Source organism: Zootoca vivipara, chromosome 17 (genome assembly GCF_963506605.1).
Source record: "Zootoca vivipara chromosome 17, rZooViv1.1, whole genome shotgun sequence".
Lineage (NCBI taxonomy): Eukaryota > Metazoa > Chordata > Lepidosauria > Squamata > Lacertidae > Zootoca > Zootoca vivipara.
In genome coordinates this window covers 12003272-12026560 of record NC_083292.1, presented here as the reverse complement: position 1 = coordinate 12026560, position 23289 = coordinate 12003272, and the positions used below count along the sequence as shown (strand labels likewise).

Here is a 23289-nt window from a genome sequence, read left to right as displayed (position 1 = left end):
GAAATGATGTGAAGAGGATTTGTCTGGCTGTTGAAATCTCTGCTTTCCTTAGGAAAACAAAACGGAGGAGCCATGAGTAAATGTTAAAAGAAAAGTAAATTCCAATCATTGGAGAAACCCATCCGACGGGGAATGTCTTCTGTTAGCATTGCGGGGAGGGAGAGTGGTGGAAGAGATGTTAGGAATCTCTTCTTGATTTCACATACGGAGGCAAAGGCACCCAGAGAGGCGTTCAGGACCAACCATCAACCATAAGTAATACTTACAGAAGGGCCATACGTAGCTCAGTGAGAGCATCTAAGGTCCTGAGTTCAATCCCTAGCATCTCCAGGTAGGGCTGTAGCATACTACTAGGGGGCAACAGAGTTGGGACACTATTAAGGAAAGCAGGACGTCGTGAGCACTCCCACCCGGTGCAGGTTTGGAGAGAGTTTGTAGAAAGATGCTATGAGTACCGCATCTGCCTCAGTGAGTAACCCACCTTTTCATTACAGCTGCCATTGCTGCCCCTTGGCTTGCTCCAGCAAGTTTTCTTATACTGATTTCTACACCAGGGATAACTGATCAGGTGTCAGGAGTCCAGTCCCCGGCTTGATAACACAGTGAGCATAGTTAATTAAAAAGGGTGACTTATTGTCAAAACAAACAGATAACTCTGGATGGCTTTAGCACAGCCTCTGCCATCATCAATCAAGATGACCCTTCTGAGGACTGCTTCCGGCGTGACCAGAAGCAACTGAACTTTCGCTTCATACGTCTTTTGTTTTGCTTCCTGTCTTGCAGCCTGCCCATTCGCCAAGACCTCAGACTGAGTGGGTCAGCCCCCGCCTCTTCCCCATTCTCTGAGAGGCTGTCTCTTAACTCTTTCCCGCCTGTTGTGTTTCCAGTGAGCTTTGAAGCCTGCTCTCAGCCATTCCCTTATCAGCCAGCATTCCAAGGGGCGGGGGAGTTAGCACTAGCCAATGCCCATCCTGCATGACAGTTAACCCTCTCTGTTCCTGGCTGCTTTCTTCAGTTGGCTGCAATCCTATCCTGGGAGCTGGCTCATTCCTGACGCCAGGGCTGATCTGCTCTGGAAAACGATATAAAAATATTGCTCCCAATGCAATTTCCCATTGGCCACAGACCACTGCTCTACAGCGCCCCCTGGTGTCACATTTTTATAATGCATTTTTAACGTTGCAACTCACCAGTGTAGATCAGCCCCAGGTGTCCCCATTTGGCCCATGAGGGTGTTTTAGTGAAACCACACCCATTTGCCCCACACTTGATGTGTGCTCCTGGTAGGAAACAACTGGCATGCCTGAACCCTGCGCAAAGCAGGATTATATTCTCCACGTATCAGCTGATGCAGCAAACTGGCTAGCCTGTCCAAACCCTTGCAGAAAACAAGATTGAACTTCCCACACCAGCTTTGGCAGGTGGGGTGGGGAATCATCCACCAGTCACCTGATGTGTCACTATGATGTCAGGTAACTGACAGGTGGGTAATTCCACCCATCTGTCAAAAGTTGGACTGCCAGGGTGCGGGGGAGAGAGATAAAGATCTGGCCCACTAGGCCAAAAATATCCTAATTTACCTTTAGGGGCAGCAGATCTCCAGGATTTCACTTAGGGAAATGATATATAATGAATTGAAAAAAATGTTTAAAATAACTTTTGTAAAAAAACAAAAACAAACCAGAAGCTTTTTTATTAGGAATTCTAGGTACTGACATTTCATAGGAGCAGAAAAGACTTTTCATATATGCTACAATAGCCGTGTGGATGTTACTAGCCCAGAGATGGAAAGAAGACAAAGTCCCTACCAGATAGGAACGGCAAAATAAGCTGTTGGGACTATGCCAAAATGGCAAAACTGATTGCAAAGCTCGGGAGCCAAGAAGACCAAAACTTCAACAAAGAATGAAATTTTTTTTTATAAAGGGCACCACTGTAAACGGATGAAAACATGAGCAGGATTTCAAAAACACTTGCAACGTAGCAAAATTTATGGACAATATGGAGAGATATAAAATATGGATGATGAAATAATATGCAGTTGAAAATGTTGACAGTAGGACCCATGGAGGGGATGGTGGGAAGTCTGGAGATTCAGATAAATCTCTAACTATGGATGTATATTTGGTATTGTTATAAATGTACACTTGTAAAATCAAATAAAAATTATTTCGGGGGGAAAGGAGACACCAAGAATTGAACCTTGGAACCTTCTGTATGCACAGAAAATGCTATGTTACTGAGCGATGACCCTTCCGCTTTGCTCCAGACCAGAGGTCAGCAAACTTTTTCACCAGGGGGCCAGTCCGCTGTGGGGGGCTGGACTATATTTTGAAAAAAAATACGAACGAATTCCTATGCCCCACAAATAACCCAGAGATGCATTTTAAATAAAAGGACACATTCTACTCATGTAAAAACATGCTGATTCCTGGACCGTCCACGGGCCGGATTTAGAAGGTGATTGGGCCGCATCCGGCTCCCGGGCCTTAGTTTGGGGACCCTGCTCCAGACGATCAAAAGTCCTTAGATGAGCCTAATCAATTGGACCCATCACCATCATTAAAAATCTATTGCCATGGACTCCTTTCATCTGACTGCGGAAAACACAGTGAGTTGTTGACTATCCTCTGCAAAGAAGATTCTCAGTATGCTTATATTAACTCTACCTCCTGCCCTGGCGCATTTGCTGAAATCCTCAGCTGCAGCCCTGCAGTCTCTTATTAAAGTTGCCGACTTGAAGCCTGCCCAAGGTGACCCATAAACATCGCCAGGCATGGTCTGAATTTTATTTGGGGCATTTCCATGATGTGGCAAAAGACACCCACCCACCCACACCCCGGATGTTGAGCGCCACCATCTGTGCATTAACTCGATTTAAACGAAAAATCCTTCTCCCCACCCCCTCCCCTTAAGCTAGCGGAGGGGGAAGGCGTTTTCGATGAATAGCAAAGCAGTCTGAATTCTGACACGGAGGAAGCAGATAGAGTAATAGTAGGCAGGGGAGCAAGAAGGTATCTGGGCAATGGGGGGAAACGGAGCCTGGAACAAAGTGGAACGGGAGTGCAGGAAGTTCAATGAGAAGGCAGTTAATAAGTAATCCATCGATAGATAAGGTTAAGGAAGAATGGGAATGTTTTAAAAATTTCTTGAATAATTACGGTTCCAATAATAACACTTGGCTGTGTTTAGACAACAGTGGTACCCCTACTTACGAATAACTCTACTTATGAATGTTTCTACTTACGAATGGAGCTCCGTCCGCCATCTTGGATGCAGTTTAGATAGGATTTGTTCTACTTACGAATTTTTAGATAGGGTTGCTTCTACTTACGAATTTTTTCTCCCAGTGTATTCCTATGGGATTCGACTTACAAATTTTTTCGACTTACAAATGTGCGTTCAGAACGCATTAAATTCGTAAGTAGAAGTACCACTGTAATTTCTCAGACAGAGGTATCATAAGATGAAGACAAGTTATGAAATACAGATCAAAAACAGAAATGGCTGAATTGAAACCGCAAAGAGTAGATGGAAGGCAACAAACCAACAAATTAAAAAAATGGAATTCAATCCAGTACCAGGGACTTTGTGAGCAGAATACTCTCGTATCGGTTTGAATTAATTAAATACTGCTTTTTGTTTGATAGGTAGTTTTAGTTTCGTTAATTTTTCAATTTTGTCATTGTGCATTTTTCTTTTCTTCTTTTTTCTCTCTCTCTTTGTTTCTTTTATATAATTCACATTTATTCTAGATCTCTTGACAATTTGATTATGTATATTGAAAAAAAACTATTTTAAGTCTAGAAATATCTAATGTAAGATTAGTTTGTTTTCTGCTTTGTTTTTTGTATGTGATGTTTGTTTAATAATAATAAAAAGAGAAGGCAGCGGAGTGCAGGCCAACAGCAGAGGGGGCTCTGACATTACGTGAGACCATCTCAAAGGATGGGAAGGGAAGCCAGTGGTCTAGGCCACATCGGTGCCATACATTTAGAGCAGCGTTATACGATTTTAAACAGTCATGGCTCCCCACCCCCAAGAATCCTGGGAACTATAATCTGCTCATTCTGCTTTCAGTTGTTAGGAGACACCCATTACCCTCACAGAGCTACAATTCCCAGAGTGGTTTGACAATCAATCCCTCTTCCCTGGGAACTCTGGGAATGCACAGCAATTTAGACAGCCACAATGGAATGCGGGTGAGGAAGAAATCAAATTCAGTTTGCACTGAAAGGTTGACACACCGAATTCAAACTTTCTGAAACAATACGTGAACTGATAAGAGTCGTCCTTCGAAATTCACATTTCTCCTCATTTTGCAGTGCAGGTCTCCAGCTGAGTAAGTCAAATAACACATGCAAAAACTCACACACCAAGGTAAAGTAGGCATGAGGAATGAATTACAGTGGTACCTCGGTTTGCAAACACAATTGGTTCCGGAAGTCCGTACTTAACCTGAAGCGTACTTAACCTGAAGCAAACTTTCCCATTGAAAGTAATGGAAAGTGGATTAATCCGTTCCAGATGGGTCTGCAGAGTACTTAAACTGAAAGTACTCAAACCGAGGCATACCGGTACTTAAACCAAGGTATATTGGGAGAGATTGGTTGCAAAATGGTGGATGTCAGGTTGAACGGCATGCAAAAATGTGTATGTACGCAGGTCCCGCTTACCAAACACAATGTGTTCCATGAAAAACTTTTGTTCACATAATGAGCCCAGTGTTTCCATTTTTTCCTATGGAAATATTTCTAATGTGGGATTTGTCCAATCTTCCCCCCTCCTTTTCAATGGTTTCTTCCTGAAATGGCCGCAGCCAATCAGCAAAAGAAGGACAAGGGGAAACACTGATCTCTCCTGCTCCCTGATTTGTCAGATATGGACCCCTCCACCTATCTTCCTGAAAATGCCCGCCATTAACCAGCAGAGTACAAACAGACAAGGAAGTTGGCTGCTTGGATAAGTGAATCTGTGGAGCATATAATGAGGTTTGGGCGTAATTCTTTACATGCAGATAAGTGAATTTTCAGTTAGTGAGCGTGCGGATAATGGGAGCTACATTTATTAGAATTCCGCACTGAAATGCTCATGAATTTTCATGATGACTGGTTGGTTTAAAGCATGGAGCTGAGTGGAAATACCGGTAAGAGGAATGGAACGCAAAATTGGGAAAACAAGGAACTGAGAGAAACCGAAACAGAAAGATTAGCCCATCTCTACAACGGGATGATAGCAATGTGCTTGGGCTAAAGAAAAGGAGATAGGAATGAAAAGGCACCTTCCGCAGCCTAAAGAAAATGAATTTCACACCCTCCAAATCCTCAGATTTTTCTGCACACAGATACAGGCCCCCCTGCAAATAAACACACACACACAATGCTCTACAAACTTGCTAAACTGACTTGCAGCTGCCTCCCTGTCATTGGAGACAATTCAGCAGATAAAACTGCATGCAGCTACTTAAAAAAAAGGCTTTAAAGACATTTGCAGGTCACCTTAAAGGTGACCTTTCTGCAGGAGTTTTGCTTCTCGCTACTGTCATGCTGAGTGGTTCAGAGGCCTGCTGTGCAAGAGAGAGAGAGAGAGCTGGCGCCTGCTCAACTTTAAAATTATTATTCTATGCGGAGAGGCTGCTCGAGATGCTGTGTGCATTTGAAACAATGTGAAGAGAACCTGCAGAAATTTTGAGTTGTCTGGTGGAACATGGGCACAGCTGCCAAGACAGAGAGCTAGAGAAATAGACAGACAGACACATCTGCAAACTCTTATCTAGCACTGCAAGGGCCATAGCTCAGTGGGAGAACACCTGCTTTGAACGCAGAAGGCCTCAGGTTCAATCCCCGGCATCTCCAGGTAGTTCGAGGGAGAAGGAGAGCCCTCACCATGAGGCAAGGTGAGGCATCTGCCTCAGATTGCAGAATCCAGGGGTGGAGCAAGCGGGGGTGGTGGCCCGCCCCGAGCGACGCCATGGGGGGGGGTGACAGACACTCGGCCTCCCTGGCCCACCCCTCGCCTCCGCCCACAAATGCGCAGTCCGGGGTGCCACTGGCGTGCGGCGGCTTCACGGTGTTCCGCAAGCGCTCGGCAGCCATCTTCAAATATCTCAAGGGCTGTCACATGGAAGATGGAACAAGCTTGCTTTCTCCTGCTCTGGAGGCCAGGACCCAAAGCGATGGATTAAAGTTGTAAGAAAAGAGATTCCGACTAAACATCAGGAAGAACTTTCTGACAGTAAGAGCTGCTTAACAGTGGAATGGACTCCCATAAGAGGTGATGGACTCTCCTTCCTTGGAAGAGGTTGGATGGCCATCTGTCATGGGTGCTTTAGCTGAGATCCCTGCATTGCAGGGGGTTGAACAGATGACCCTCGGGGTTCCTTCCAACTCTACAACTCTGTGAGAGACGAATGTCTGAAACCCTGCAGAGTACGAGAGCATAGGAAGAACCTGCTGGATCTAACCCAACATCCTGTATTCATAGTGGTCCAGCAGATGCCTGTGGGAATCCCGAGCACAAGAGCCGTCTCCCCTCCTGTGCTTTCCAGAAATTGTGGCATTGCTATACTTATGCCATGAATGCCCTGAGGTGCGTGAGTTCCAAACTGAATTGGCACATGCAAATGCAAGCCATAAGATTGGAAGCAGATAAAAGGGTTAAAGACACGGTCCTTTGCCAGAGGTGAGACAACTAGATAGCAATGGAGTTTGGACACCGTTCAGGGTTTTTATGAAATCCTGGGGGCAGAGGCCCTTGCCAGCGGGCCATTTGCATTTAGAGACCAAGAGGTAAGGGGCTTGCGTTCACTTCCAAGGGGATGCCAGAAGGTGACGAGCCGCAGGGTGGCTTTTAAATCTGCATCTGGGAGTCAGGTTGTGCAGCATAAAAGGGGCACATGGGCTCGGGCTGTGACACTGCAGTTTAAAAAAGGCAATGCATAATGTATCGCTATTACAAACTAAACATCAGGCGCCGTCAGCCTGAACTTGAACGATTCCAACAGTGGCAGGAATTATACTTCCTTGCTCATGATATAAGCCTGGGGAAAGCCATATGCCCTGATCCCATCCAGGATCTGGGAGCTAATTAAGAATCTCCTCCAGCTCAGCCTCCTTTACTAGGGCTCCTGAGAAGCACCAGCTCATTCAACCTGCGTTGCTGGGTGGGAAAAACGCACCCCTCCCCACCGCCACCCTCTGCTGCAGGCTTGGGGGATATATATACATTTTCTCCTGCAAAGCACATATCCTCTCATGGGACAATCTTTGTGGTGTGCGTGTCAGGGATGGTGCAGCCAGAGGCAAAAGGATGCAGAGTGGCAGATGGGGAAGTTGTCTTTGGCCAGCAGGCTACATTCCATCAAGAGGCTCCTATGCAGACTACTCTCAGTCAAAAATAGGTGGCCCTCTTAGGACACTTACAAGAAAGCACACATGGAGCAGGATCAGTGAGAGATGAGGCTTAGGGAGGGGTCCCAAGGGCTAAATACAGAGGCCCACGTAGCTCAGTTGGTTGGAGCATGGTGCTGATAATGCCAAGGTTGCAAGTTTGATCCCCATATGGGACAGTTGCATATTGGTTGCACTAGATAACAACAACAACAACATCATACTGGTATTTATATTTTGGCTGGGTCTCCCCAAACACTCTGGGCGGCTCCCAATAGAATATTAAAACCTGATAAAACGTCAAACATTTAAAACTTCCCTAAACAGGGCTGCCTTCAGATGTTTTCTAAAACTCAGAGAGTTTTTTATTTCCTTGACATCTAATAGGAGGGTGTTCCACAGGGCGGGTGCCACCACCGAGAAGGCCCTCTGCCTGGTTCCCTGTAACCTCACTTCTCGCAGGGAGGGAACCACCAGAAGGCCCTTGGCACTGGGCCTGAACAATGGGGGTGGAGATGCTCCTTCAGGTATACTGGGCTGAGGTCGTTTAGGGCTTTAAAGGTCAGCACTAACACTTTGAATTGTGCTTGGAAACATACTGGGAGCCAATATAGGTGTCCACTCCCAGTCACTAGTCAAGCTGCTGCATTCTGGATTAATTGTAGTTTCTGGGTCAGTACTCAGGGCCGGTGCTAGGGTTTTTTTTGCGCCCTAGGCGAGATCACCTTCTGGCGCCTCCCAGGGGGTGAGAGGGAAAGAGAGAGAGTGATAGTGTGTGTGTAAGGGCGGGAGGGAGGGAGGGAGGGAGGAGGGGTGAGAGGGAAATAGTGAGAGAGAGGGAGGGAAGAGAGAAGGAAGGAAGGAAAGAAGGAAGGAAGGAAGGAAGGAAGGAAGGAAGGAAGGAAGGAAGGAAGGAAGGAAGGAGTGTGTAAGAGAGAGAGAGAGAGAGAGAGAGAGAAGGGAGAGAGAAAAAGAGGGGGGAGGAAGCCTGCTCTTGCGAGAGGCGGCAGCAGGATGAGCGCCCCAAAAGGAGCGCTTTCGGGGTGCTGATCCTGTCGCCACCTCTCGCAGGGGCGGCCGCGTCTCCCTTCTCCCCGGCTCACTGTGGGGCGGGGGGAGGGAAATTGGCCCAGACGGAGCCCTCCCTCGCCACCCGCTTGCCTTTCGGGGCACTCATCTCGCCGCCGCCTCTCGCAAGAGCAGGCTTCCTTCCCCCCCCCCCCAGCAGGCTGGCCAGCGCCCCCTCCATTTTGGTGCCCTAGGCAACTGCCTAGTTCACCTTAATGGATGTGCCGGCCCTGTCAGTAATGGAAACAAGAAGAATTACCGACAATAGAAGAATGGCAGACGAAGTTAATGGACTAGGCAGAACTGGATAAGATGACAGGGAGAATTCGAAACCAACAGGACCAGAGGTTCTTGAAGGATTGGACTAAATTTGAGAAATATTTGAAAGGCAATTGTAAACAAAAAATTACGCTTGTAGGTTCACAAGAAGTTTTATAAGGAGAATTATATGAAATAATACAGGAAAAAGTTATAAAGTAAAAAATTGGTGATTTTTTTAAAAGTAATAGTGAATTATGGAATACAAGAAGTTAGGAAGATTGGAAATCTTTAGACGTGGCTGAGGGAAGTCCAAAAAGATTGTATAAGATGTGAATGAATATTAAATGATGTATGGAATGTATGCAAAAAACTTAATAAAAATATTTATAAAAAAATAATAATTGTAGTTTCTGGGTCACCTTCAAGGGTAGCCCCATGCAGAGCGCATTGCAGTAGTCCAAGCGGGAGATAACCAGAGCATGCACTATTCTGGTGAGACAGTTTGAGGGCAGGTAAGGTCTCAGTCTGCACACTAGATGGAGCTGGTAGACAGCTGCCCTGGACACAGAATTGATCCTTAGAGTCCCTTCCAAGACTACAATTTTATGATTCTATAATTCTATCTGCCCCTGAACCTGAGCTTTCCCAGCCCGGCTGTCAGACCCTCAAGATTGACCTGATGTCTGCATGTTTGCATGCTACACAAACCCCCAGGTGGCAACGGAGAGGGCTTGAATCTCCAGGTGGGCGAGAGCACCTTCCCTACCCAGGCTCCATAAACAGATGAGAAGGAAGGATCCCAAGGGGCCGGTCTGCTATGAAACTAATGAAGCTTAAGCTTCAGGGCCCCTAATTCCAGAGGGGCCCCCAAAGCGACTTCAGCCCACATTGAGTCTTAAAAGTGGGTTTAGCAGACACAATCTGGGTTGCGTGACTCACATAGATTAATATATTTCGTTGTAAGTCTTTCAACAATCCTGAAGTTTGAGAGTCAATAGCACAGATGTTGTAAAGGTTGTTGTAAACAACCCCATTGAAGAAGATAACAGTGGTCACTCAGACCTCATTGCTGGCCCTTCATAACAGTTCAGGCTTCAGGCCTCCCAAAACATAGGTCCCTTTAGCTAAAGTTTCTACCTTAATTTCCAGCCAGTGACACATTTGCTCATTTATTAGACTTCATCTTTTTCATTTGAAGGCCATGCTCTCAGCGATTGTGGCTAATGTTTCATGTGTTGTGAATATTATTATTATTATTATTATTATTATTATTATTATTATTATTATTATTATTACCCCACCCATCTGGCTGGGTTGCCCCAGCCACTCTGGGCAGCTTCCAACACATATTAAAACATAATGATGTCATAATAATGACATCACTGGGGCCTCCCCTCTGCGACATCATCAAGGACTCAGATTTTGGCCCTGAAATCTCCGGGGTCTGAGTAACTCTTGACCTGGCCGCAACTACTATGCGGCCCTCAGAACAAGGAATGCGGCCCTCTGGCTGAAAAGAGCTCCTGCACACCCTTCATTTTAACCTGTTTAAATTTTCATGCCATTTAAATAAAGCCCTCGGCACTCCGAGTACTTTTCTCCCTGATCTGCCTTTGCTTTGAAGCGGGAATATAAACCCGAGATTTCTCCTGGCAAAGTTTGAAGAAGCACACAAGCACACAGGCTATGCCTTTTCTCTTCACCAGACAAGCTAAATCAGGAGACGCTCACCCAGCCAGCTCTCTTCCTCAAAATCTAAGATTTATTGCTTCACTCCCCGTCCTCCCCCTGTCAGTCTGGAGACCAGCCCTTACCTCGCGCCAGGGGGAGGATTTGCAAGGGAGGAGGCAGAAGAGGATATATGTTGCGGCTGTTACCGTGTGCTATTATCACGCCTGAAAGATGGGGGAAGAGAGAGAGAGGGAGAAAGCTTGCAGAGTAATTCATTCTGAAAGCTCTAATTCCCAAACACTTTTCTTTGGAGAAATGCTGTACATTAATCATGATTAATAGGCAAGCAGGGACCGTGGCTCGCTCATTTTGACACAGTTATATTCCACCTCCACCCCTCTAGACTCCCACCTTCTGTTTCAGCACTGACACCGAGACATTGTCACAGTTTCCTCTGACCAGCAGTGGTGCTCCATGGTCTGAGGGTGAATCCCTCCCCCCAAGCCCTGCTACTTGAGATCCTTGACGTGGCAAGGCTCGAACCCCGGACCCTAGCAGGCAAAGCACGGTCTCTGTCCTGGCACACAGCCCGAGGCACATGGATGAAGCTGACCACAACAGAGGCACTGGCTTGTAGGGCAAAGTTATGTCTGATAAAGGCACAGAAGAACACAATGGGAGCTGTCGTCTCAGATCGGTACAGAAGCCTTCTGCCAGAGAGTGCCGTCGCTCAGTGGAAGAACACCTGCTTTGCATGCAGAAGGCCCCAGGCTCATCCCCAGCATCTCTAGGTAGGTGCCACAGACTGGTTCGATGCAGAAGAATGGTGGGACAAACCAATTGAGGAACCACCAAGGGGAGAAGGCTCAGAGCCTGGGTAGTGGTGGTAGGACAGGCACCCCCAAACTTCAGCCCTCCAGATGTTTTGGACTACAATTCCCATCATCCCTGAACACTGGTCCTCTTAGCTAGGGATTATGGGAGTTGTAGGCCAAAACATCTGGAGGGCCGCAGTTTGGGGATGCCTGTGGTAGGAGAACAATGAGTGGCAAGAAGGAGAAAATGGAGAGGAGCCAAACTCTCCAGCATTTCTCTGATGAAAATTAGGGATGTCCCAATCCATAATGATAATTTTACTATTTATATCCCACACATCTTACTGGGTTGCCCCAGTCACTCTGGGCAGCTTCCAACATATATAAAAACATAATAAAACATTAAACATAAAAACTATACAGGATTGCCTTCAGACGGCTAGGGGATCAGATAACTCCATACCCTCCAACATTTCCCCAATGAAAATAAGGACATCCTAAGGAAAAGTGGGACATTCCAGGATCAAATCAGAAACCGGGATGGCTTCTCTAAATCAGGGATGTCCCTGGAAAATAGGGACACTTGGAGGGTCTGGAAGACTGGGCGGAGGAGATGTCTGAAGCTGAAGGGGCAACAGGGCTTAGTGAGCTGGGAGAATCTGTGGCAGAGAGTGGTTCAGAATCAGAGGAAGAAGCTGAAATGGGATAGTGGGATGAGGGAGGCCAAGAGGCAGAGATGAGTCCAGTCATGGGTATTTTTAACCTGTGTTCGGGTAATTCTGTTTTGGGTTGGTTGCATCTTTTAATTTTACTGGCTTTTATTAAGGATGCTGTGTCTGGTTTTACACTGAGAGGACTTCTGCCGCAAGCATAAAAGAAAAACATGTTTTAGGCCACATCCACACAATACATGTAAAGCTCAGAGATACGACTTTAACAAGTCGTGGCTTCCCCCAAAGAATTCTTGGAACTTTTAAAGGAATCCCCATAAGGACATGGGTGTGGGGGCATTCCACCCGCCTCTCCATACAATTCCCCAGGAAGAGACCACATGATGCTGTTATCTACTTCCCGGAAGAATTTTTAAAGAGATTTTTTGTCGCACGGCCACAAAGCTGCTCTAGGCAACTTAAAACGTTTAAAAGGAGAAAGAAAGAAAGAAAGAAAGGGGAAGAAAGGAAGGAAGTAAAGAAAGAAAAGAAAAGAAAGAGGCAGCCCTTAGACCTCCTTGTAAGTACGGATCCATGTGCAGTTTTCTCAATTGATTATGCAGCTTAATCCATAGATCAGCATTCCGATCCATTCATGTATCCAAGAGGGTGTGAAATGAGGAGGCTGACTCGAAAATAAGGAGCGAACTGGAATTATCTATATATTTAAATCACTATTGTCAGAGGGTCGTCGTGGCTACTCTAGAGTAACTCCACTTGAGTCCAGTTTGTCTTTAAAGACTTTTATGGTGCAAGATATTTACAGTGCAGAGACCGCTTAAAACATGACCTCTCATTCCGAATCAGAATCCGGCAATGGCGTACGTCTGTTCTTACGCCAGCAAAGTAGTCAGGGCACCCCAAAACGCCTCCCCCTTGACCTGCGTCGCGGTGCTCTCCTTAACTCTTGCGCCGGAAGGAGCGATGCCCTCTCAGTCTCCTCCCTGTCCAGCATCCTTGAGCCCTTGCCTACATCTCTCCTCCCCTGAGCTTTCCCATCGTTCCGCACGCTGGCTTCTCTCTTCCTCCGAGTCTTCCCCCTCCCCCCTGGCTGCTTCAGACCCACTGCTGCTCCCTGTGCTTGGCGAGGTGGACGTTAGGATGATGGGGGCTCCCTACAGGGAGCCACCCTTACAACTATGATACAACTTCCAAACAGTTGTGCCCCCCCCCCGGGCAAAGAATCCCGGGAAGTGTAGTTTGTTAAGAGTGCTGCAAGTTGTTAGGAGGCCCCCTATTCCCCTCACAGAACTACAATTCCCAGAGTGGTTTAACAATCACAATCCCTCTTCCCAGGGTATCAAAGCACACACGCAGCCCAGGACAATAAATAAATACAAAGCGAGTGGGAGATTCCCTCCCGGGGCAAACACCCGCCGTTTTTGTTGGGACTGAGGTTTTAAACAGCCTCCCTTTGTGCCATTGCTCTGACCGGGATCAGATAAAGAAATGTATTCATACATTTAAGATCCCGTGTGGCTTGGGTCCTTTTGCCCTAGCTAAGAGAGAGAGAGAGAGAGAGAGAGAGAGAGAGAGAGAGAGAGAGAGAGAGAGAGCACATCCAGCTAATTTGCACAGCGCTGCCCATGTGCCACGACTTGTTGGGCAAATTTTGTTAACATTGCAACGGAAATAAAATGACAATAATTTGAAATGAAAAGTATCTGTGATTGTGGAACAGACGTGCTGTGAGCTGGCACTGCCGAGATCCAAGTTATTTTAAAATTCCGCAATTCCGAACAATCAGACCTATTCTTCTCTCTCCCCTCCCCTCCCCCAACACCTTCCCTGGTGCAATAAAATTAGTGCAGTCCCTTCCATTGAGATTGCATCCCTCCAGTGGGAGAGAAATCAAGGAGGAGAAAAGGAACAAATCAAAACATGTCAGGTTTTTTTTAATAAAAAGGTGGAGCATGTTCTGTAATTTGAAGTTAGTGTCATTCATCAAAGATTGGATTCCTGGGTCTACCCTCCATGCCAGAAATGGTAAAAAGGGAAACGTAACACACAAGCCAGTCAGACAGATGGCTGCAAAATTTATTCTCTGTTGGTGTTTGCCATGCTGGTGGCAGGCTTTGTGTCGCACAGCAGACAGAGTGGTTTATTTTATCGCACCAGGCCGCCATCAGCATCAACAGACTTAATAATCTCAAGCCCTCGCAGGCAACAGTAGCCTGTGTTTGCAAACCAAAGCACGAGGGAATGGAGAAACTGTTCCCATTTTCCAGAAAGGTGGAATGAGGCCCAGCCGATTGAATTCGGGTGAACCCAAGATCCCAGCGATGGGGAAGAGCCCATTCACATGTAGGAACAAGGGCTGCACTCGCGTGGCAGTTGATTCCATTTCTCCGACCTTTCCCTAACTGTTCATTTACACATTATATCTGAGCTTTCACGCAAAGTGAAAGCCACTTCCGGAAAAGTAATCGAATCTGTTTAGTGCTCATTTCTGTGTTATTTGATTTCAGGGGGTGGGGAGGGGGAATCCATTTGCAGCTCTCTTAACTCAGAAAATTGTGGGAGGGAAGTGATGAAATTTGGGGCGGTTATATGAGCATGCAGTTCTTTCTGCTGTTTTTATGGGGGAATCATAGGGGAACAGAGGAGAAGCAACATTGTCCAAAGCAGGTTCTCCCCCTAAAGGAGAACATGGGTTGCGGAAGGGTTAACAAGACATCCCAGGGTGGGAGAGACGGGTCAGTTTGGATGGCCACATGTGTGATTGGTGGGTGTGCTGTTGCTGGGGAAATTTGCTTGTAGCAAATGATTGATTGACAGCCTTACCCTATACATGCTTAGAGAGCAGCTTTCAGTTCCACTTTGGCTGCTCGCAACGAATCTCCCGCCCGCCTGCCCTCCTCTAATATTAGGTGTTTTTGCATTGACCTTGCTGCGCCTTTCATGGGGTTGCCTGTTTTGGATCAGGGGCCTGGTAGGAATTTTGCCACTTGGCTTATTGGCTGGTGCCAGGTGGTTTTTGCCTACTACGCTGCAATAAGTCACAACTTTGTAAGGTTGGCGGTTAGGCATTGGTTCAAATTGGATGGTTGAGGGGTACGGATTTTGCTTGGGCCTGCCCTTCATGGTTGCTGCTGCCTTTAGGGGTATTCCTTTAAAGGAATCCTGGGGCTATACATGTAGTCCGTGTATCCCCGGTAGGAGCGAGGGCCACGGATGAGCCTCGGGGAGCACCTGAGGGGTGAGGTCAAGGGCGTGGCCCCTGCCCCGATCTCTCCCCGGAAGGGTACTTACCTACTGGCTCCCCTACTAGGCTAGTGGGAGTCAGATCTGTCCCAGGCGGGGGACAGATGGCAAGAACCAATGCCTAAGCAACCACTCACATTCAGTTGTATTTAAATAAAGTTGTGGCCAAATTAATGCCCCAAACCTTAAACTTAAAATATTGTGTGAGGTGTGAGTTATTGGGGGGGATGTCTTGGTACCTCGGCACGCAAAGACATTTATTTTGTGTCACACCTTGCCCACTGCTGTGTGTGAACTACAAAGCAACAGAGCAGAGTCAGTGACGGTATGGCAGACCGAGGGCCATGGCGAGAGGTCTGGAGGTCCGCATTCGGCCCAAGGCCTTGAAGTCCCTCACCCCTGGAATGTTCAAATGGCCCAATTCATTCTCCGGACAAACACGAGGTTTCTTTCTAATCCTTACGAGACAACATGCAAACCTGCCTAGATTTGCAGCTCCACATTCAGCGCCAAGCACGCGTATTTGAAAGCAACGTGTTATTCCTCACACTAGACCTTCGCATCAAATTCAAGAAACCAAAGACCTCTGCGGTTGTAACAACCCCCAAAGCCCCACGTTAACAGAAAAGTAAATTCTGCTGAACTACCCACCCCTTTTGTGTTTTGGGCTGGGGGGTGGTCTTTCCGAACAGAAAGCCAAAGATTGTTTGCAGCACAAGGGAAATTCTATGCTTAGACCATAACCACCGAGGTGCCCTGTTGATGGGAGGGCAGGGAAAGAAATACCGCAGTGTAGATTAAGCCAACCTATTAATGATCAGCTTAATATTTCTGCGGCATCCGGGAGAATCTAATGCCCATTCCCATATAAACCTTTTCGCCCTGCCACATCTAATAAGGTCTTGCACTGTGATGATGAGGGAAGGGCGGCGGGGGGGGGAGGGTGCATGTTAATAAAACAAACAAATAAATAAATGGCTGTGCCTGGACCCCACTCAAAAGGCCCCGTCTCTCTTCCGGGACCGATGATCATTTCAGTAACGAGGCCTCTCACACCACTTTTCATTACTTTCTGCATTTAGAAAGTGGCTCTCCGGGGAACAGCAGAGTGCAATGCGGAGACCGCAAGCCCAAGGAATGGAAATGAAGGAAACATTCTGGAGGTCCACATTAATCATCAGCAACGGCGCTGAAGAGCACTCCAGCGCTCTGTAAGGCGCAACGCAGCTCCTTTCATTAGCTTTGAACGAACTTATTAGCCCTCGCCGTAAAAACCGAACGATTTCGAAGCACGGCCAAAAACAACAACAACTGACAACACTTTGGCTTTTTATGGACTTTTGCTTTATGGCGAAAGCTTCCCAGGCCCTGGAAATGCTAAAAACCTAACTCTCCCAGATCTCACCAGCTGCTCAGAGAAATCTTGCTCACCTGTGGACAATCCCACCAATGTACCATCTCCCAGGGCCGGCTCTACCGTTAATTTCAAAGAAACTGCCAATGGATGCAAGAAGCAGCTGGTTTGCAGGCGAATGGTGCTGTTCTATTTATGTGCTGTACTAAGAAATAGCTGCTGCATAAATCATTTCTAGGTACCAGCAAGCCTCCGAGCTGTCTCCAGGCTAACGTTTCTTTGCCTTGGAGTGATGCGCCCATGATATCATGGATGCACAGAGTCTAAATCTCAAAAAAGACTTGCTGTGCTAGCAACTTCTCCGTTTAGGAAGGTGTGACGTGATGCCCCAAATAGGACACTTTGTTGGGAGTGCAAGTTCCGTTTAGCCAGTATTAAGGGAGGCATTGAAAGCCTCGCAGGTGTCGATCCTTGACATCACGAAAGCCTAGACAGCCCATTGCCATATCTGCATTAGAAAACTGAGTGGAGGCTGGACCATCATGGTCCAGCTGAAGCAGTGCCCTACCAACCTCACCCTGTCCTCAGCCAATACCCACCTGCCTGCCTTTTTACTTACAATCAATCAATGGGTAGTTCTGTTGCTCATTTGCTCTTGTGCCACCTACTGTTGGTCTTCCAGGCTTTTGCTCTCTGAGCCCCAATGGGCATCAAGCAGCAATGAGAAAGTTTCCAGCTAGACTGGTGACTGGGAGTGGCCGCCGAGACCATATAACACCAGTCCTGAAAGACCTACATTGGCTCCCAGTACGTTTCTGAGCACAATTCAAAGTGTTGGTGCTGACCTTTAAAGCCCTAAACAGCCTCGAGGAGCATCTCCACCCCCATCGTTCTGCCCGGACACTGAGGTCCAGCTCTGAGGGTCTTTTGGGGGTTCCCTCCCTGCGAGAAGTGAGGCTACAGGGAACCAGACAGAGGGTCTTCTTGGTAGTGGTGCCTGCCCTGTGGAACATCCCCCCCCCATCAGATGCCAAGGAAATGAACAACTATCTGGCTTTTAGAAGACATCTGAAGGCAGCCCTGTTTAGGGAAGTTTTTAATGTTTGATGTTTTCTGGCTTTTTAAATTATTATTAATATTCTGTTGGGAGTCACTGAGAGTGCCTGAGGAAACCCAGCCAGATGGGTGGGGTATAAATAATAAATTATTATTATTATTATTATTATTATTATTATTATTATTATTCACATGACTCCAAAAATTACTCTTCCCCTAACTTGCTAAAAGTTCCATCTTCAAGGCTATCTACAGAATACTTAAGACATGGGCCCTTCAGATGGTGTTGGGCTCCAATGAGCCATTTCAAACAGTATCATACCATTTTAAACAGCCACCCGAAGAATCTCAGGAAATGGAGTTTGGTAAGGGTGCTGTTCCCCTCCCGGGGCTACAGCTCCCAGTGTTCCCTGGGCAGAGGGGTTTGGGGAAGCTGTAGTTTGTCAAGGGTGCTGAGAGTCGTCAGGAGACCCCTTGTTCATGCTCCTACTGCTACAATTCCCAGAGTGGTTTAACAATAGAATCCTCTTCACAAGGAACTCTGGGAACTGTAGCTCTGTGATGGGAAGAGGGGGTCTCCGAACAACTCTCAGCACCCTTAACAGGATTCTTTTGGGTAAGCCACAACTGTTAAAGTGGTATGGTACTGCTTTAAATTTATAGTGTGGATGGGGCCCAACTCCTATTATAGTGATGCCTCGCAAGACGAATTTAATTCGTTCCGCGAGTCAATTTGTTTTGCGAAAAAATTGTCATGCGAATCGCGCTTTCCCATAGCAGTGCATTGAAATCTCTTTTTTTGCCCATAGGAACGCATTAATTAAATTTCAATGCATTCCTATGGGAAACTGCGATTCGCAAGATGAATTTATTCGCCAAACGAAATTAATCAGATCGCAAGATGCATTCGTCTTGCGAAAAATTCGTCTTGCAGGGCATTCGTCTTGCGAGGTACCACTGTAGTCTCAGCCAGCATGGCCAATGGCCAGGAATAATGGCAATTTTAGTTCAAGAACATCGGGAGGCCCAGAGGTTCCCTATTCCTGATATAAGGGAAGGGACACATAGGAGAACAAGCTTTTATCTGCTGTTCCAACTTTTTTTTTTTTTACCACGTGTGCTTAGAAGGAAGCACAAATGGATTCAACAGGGTTTACTCTCAAGTAAGGGGGCTGCGATTGCAGCCTTATTCTCTTGCGTTTCCCTTTAAGATTTGTTGCAAGTCACACCGAGCACTTCATTCGAAAGGAATAAATGATTTATTAATCAAAATATAAATTGGCATGGAGGAGACAGCATCAGCCTGCCGACCTCTGCCCCATCCTAAGATCCACAAGATGATCCTCAACCGTCGTGATTAAGTTTGAGCCGATGTAAGTGCGTTTTTCGGAAACTTATCTCCATTCGAGGAAGTCTAAAAATAAACATTCATCCTTTGTTTTTCTTGCGTGGATGATCACTCACAAATTCACCACTGCTCCAGCAGCATTTAGAAGTCTCTGTTATTAGAAGATGCCTAAATTTGAGTTCTGGGAGCCCAAGAGAATCACATGGGATGCTTTTTGGTCAGGAAGGCAAAATTTAAAAAAACACAAGGGGAGCCTGGAAATGAGGTCGGCCAATATTTACTCTCTTGTGCTGAGACGCTATCCTGCACCTGCAAAGAAATGCTACAGATAAGGAAAAGACAGGTCTGTTTCCTGATGCCTGGGGAATAAGATTTTTGTGAATTCCTGTATGAAACATCATGATCTAGGATTCAAATTTCCACTTGGCCACAAGGCCATGACCTTGGGCTAGTCAGTGCCTCCTCTCGGCCTAACTCTGGCTCTCCAGATGTTTTGGAACCGCAACTCCCATGATCCCTGACCACTGGCTCTGTTAGCTAGGGATCATGGGAGTTGTAGTTCCAAAACATCTGGAGAGCCAAGGTTGCCTATGCCTGGCCTAACCTACCTCACAGGGTTGCTGTGGAGATTAAAGGAGGAAAGAGAGAACCAGGTTCTTCACCTTGAGCTCCTTGGAGGAAAAAAAGTGGGATATAAATGCAGTCACCAATGAAATAAAGTACCCTTAGCTAGCCACTGAAGAAGTCCACTCTGTTCCAGACATGGTGGGGCAAGTCTCAACAGTTCCAATCAGCAATGGCACAGAGCGCAGTGGGGAGAATCGACACCTCCAGGGCATCCGAGCACCCTGACTTCACGGCTGCCTTGACCCCACTGCCAGCAAGCTTTCACTGTGGCTCTGCCCCACTGCGCGAGCAGCTCCTGACACATCACCCATAAAAACTGACCTAACCTAAAAACGGCACACATGGAGAGGCAGGACTTCAAAAACGTAGGCAAATGTTTTGCACACATTCCGTCTGGGCTTCTCTGGAAGGCAGGGGTAGAAATTTAATAATGTACTGCTTTTATTTGTAAAAGTACAGTGGAACCTTAGTTTATGAACACCTTGCTTTATGAATTTCCGGTTTATGAACGCCGCGGACCCATCTGGAACGGATTAATTCACTTTCCATTACTTTCAATGGGAAAGTTTGCTTCAGTTTATGAACGCTTCAGTTTATGAACAGACTTCCAGAACCAATTACACCCATGCTTCGGGTTAAGTACACTTCAGGTTGAGTACTCCGCGGACCCGTCTGGAACGGATTAATCCACTTTCCATTACTTTCAATGGGAAAGTTCGCTTCAGTTTATGAACAGACTTCCGGAACCAATTGTGTTCATAAACCGAGGTACCACTGTACAGGCATCACCCCTGTTGTGTATTGAGTCAAAGGATTTTATATCTGTATTACTATTGTCTGTATTTGCATTAGGGTAAAGTACAGTAACTGCCTTTTGGTTCCAGAACAGGGTCCCCAAACTAAGGCCCGGGGGCCGGATGCGGCCCAATCGCCTTCTAAATCCGGCCCGCGGATGGTCCGGGAATCAGCATGTTTTTACATGGGTAGAATGTGTCCTTTTATTTAAAATGCATCTCTGGGTTATTTGTGGGACATAGGAATTCATTCATATTTTTTTCAAAATATAGTCCGGCCCCCCACAAGGTCTGAGGGACAGTGGACCGGCCCCCTGCTGAAAAAGTTTGCTGAGCCCTGCAGCTACTATTCATTTAAGCTGCTGTATTTGGATCCTCTGTCTTGCTGGTTTCCTCCAAAAGGCAGCACTGTGATTGCCTGATATTGTTCCTCCAAAAATGTATCCCTTTCTAGCTAGTCCCCCGTCCGTTCAATGTAGCTTTCCTCTCCTCAGAGCTTAGTCTTGTTTGCTTTAATAAAGAAGTGTTACTAGAGAACTGTCTCCAGCATATTATGTCAAGAGAGCTGAAATCACAAACCCCACGTCACAACAACCCCAACCCCCCTCTCACACATGACTGCGTATACAGGCAGCACCGGGAAACAAGAAAATAATTTCATTCAAACCCGGAAATGGCGGGAGAGAGCTGGAGAGTTGCTGTGACTTGTGAGGAGACCCAAAGAGAAGAAGAAGAAGAAGAAGAAGAAGAAGAAGAAGAAGAAGAAGAAGAAGAAGAAGAAGAAGAAGAAGAAGAAGAAGAAGAAGAAGAAGAGTTTGGATTTGATATCCCACTTTATCACTACCCTAAGGAGTCTCGAAGCGGCTAACATTCTCCTTTCCCTTCCTCTCCCACAACAAACACTCTGTGAGGTGAGTGGGGCTGAGAGACTTCAGAGAAGTGTGACTAGCCCAAGGTCACCCAGCAGCTGCATGTGGAGGAGTGGGGAATCGAACCCGGTTCCCCAGATTACGAGTCTACCGCTCTTAACCACTACACCACACTGGACATCAGTGAGGTCAGAGGAAGCCCCTAAGAGACAGGAGGTACAAGTGGCGCTTTGTTTCAGCTGCTCAATCTCCTCAGGTAACAGCTGGTGCACGGACAAGCGCAGCCGCAGCCTCCAGCCGGACCCAGAGCTTCAACTCCAGATATTTTGATCTGGATTGGGGATAGAGTAGGAGAGTGAGCGCTGGAGACAAAGGGCGCGTGGAGACTTTTCAGAGCATGTTCCTCACTTTATGTGATTTCAGTTATGTGTGCAGGGGCCTGGAATGTCACCCTCTATAAGTGGGGGGATGGGACGACGACACTTGTACTTATCTAAAATTATCAGGGCAGTGCAGGGCAATGTGCACACGATAATAGACGTTTAAAAGCAGTCCGAAGCAATGACTGGCCAATCAAGGAAGTCTGAAACAGCTGCAAAGACCTGCCGGCTGCATGAAAAGTCTTCAGGATCCAGGAGGATCAAAGAACGGGAGCAATTTACATTATATTTGAAAGACCACTGTAAACACTGGAACTCTTTGGCAGGTTTTAAAACGCTCTTGCAATGTTACACAGATTTTGGATACAATGGAGAATTGTAAATTAGATGGACTTATAATACGTAGTTTAAAAAGTTACTTATGGGACCCAGGTGGCGCTGTGGGTTAAACCACTGAGCCTAGGGCTTGCTGATCAGAAGGTCGGCGGTTCGGATCCCTGTGACGGTGTGAGTTCCCGTTGCTTGGTCCCAGCTCCTGCCAACCTAGCAGTTCGAAAGCACGTCAAAATGCAAGTAGATAAATAGGAACCGCTACAGCGGGAAGGTAAACGGCGTTTCCATGTGCTGCTCTGGTTTGCCAGAAGCGGCTTTGTCATGCTGGCCACATGACCTGGAAGCTATACGCCGGCTCCCTTGGCCAATAATGCGAGATGAGCGTGCAACCCCAGAGTCGGTCACGACTGGACCTAATGGTCAGGGATCCCTTTACCTTTACCTAAAAAGTTACTTAAAGAACCCACGGGGGGGGGGAGTCTTGGGATTTGGAAGAATCTTGTGTTATTATGAATGTGAATGGAGTTGTAAAATCAAATAAAAGGAAGAAGAAAAGGTCTTCAGGAGATGCCTGGAGATCCCATGCAAAGGTGGCTGCCATATCTCTGCCGGACGACTGAGTGTTGTACAGCAGCGGAACTGGCAACAGTAAATTGCTGGTGTCTGTTTAAGGCTGGTCAGGCCTCTGTGACACAGGGGACGGCCAACAGCGCTCATCGGGGTGACCTTAGTGATTAAACCAGGGTATCAAGGCTCAGGCAGGTGCTACAGGGAAACCTGGATCCAGGTCGTTCAGGACTCTGTTTTATCAACACAACATTTCTGAACGTGTAGAATGGAAAACTCGAGGTGTAACAGGTGCCAAGTCTTTTTTTAAATGTGTCATTACAACCTCCTTTTGCTCCTATGCAGATTTGGGGCAAAATGCGAATTCCTAAGCATTCTCCCTTCCCGCTTCCTTCACCTTCCTTCACCCCATCCAATTGCTGCGATCGCCCCGCACCAATCTCACCTCAGACATCCTGACGTGTTCTTGAAGACGGTTGTCCACTCGGCGTCTCGAGGCTTCGAGTCTTCGTTTGGCTCGTTCTCCCAGCCGGAATGGGGAATGATCACTTCGTTGGTCAGGGTCTGTAGACCGTGGTTAATGATCACCATTTTGAGGGGCTCGTAGGAGGACAGGTTCCAGAGGGTGCCTTGAACAGGAGGAAATGGCAGCAAAGAGTCATTGCTAAGTGACTGTGGAGAATATTGTTCAAGCGCAATCTGGTTCAAGCATTACAGCGAAACCAAAACCCTGTTTCAACTGATTATGGTTTGTAACAGCAACCTTTCATTGTTTTGTTGGGACTGCTGCCTTTCTGATCCTTTAACTGTTGGTTTGAGACTGTCTTACCTGTGCTAACAGCAC

At 46.8% G+C, this 23289-nt stretch overlaps 1 protein-coding gene across 17 annotated transcripts in view; it reads right to left on the bottom strand.

Moving 5' to 3' along the window:
- The window catches only part of ARVCF (ARVCF delta catenin family member), a 309481-nt gene that overhangs the window by 79860 nt on the left and 206332 nt on the right, over positions 1-23289 (bottom strand). For all 17 annotated transcript variants that reach the window (XM_060269758.1, XM_035098127.2, XM_035098131.2 and 14 more), the window contains exon 5: positions 22891-23074. In XM_060269758.1, coding sequence (XP_060125741.1) covers positions 22891-23074 — 184 coding nt within the window. The remainder of the gene's footprint in view (positions 1-22890; positions 23075-23289) is intronic.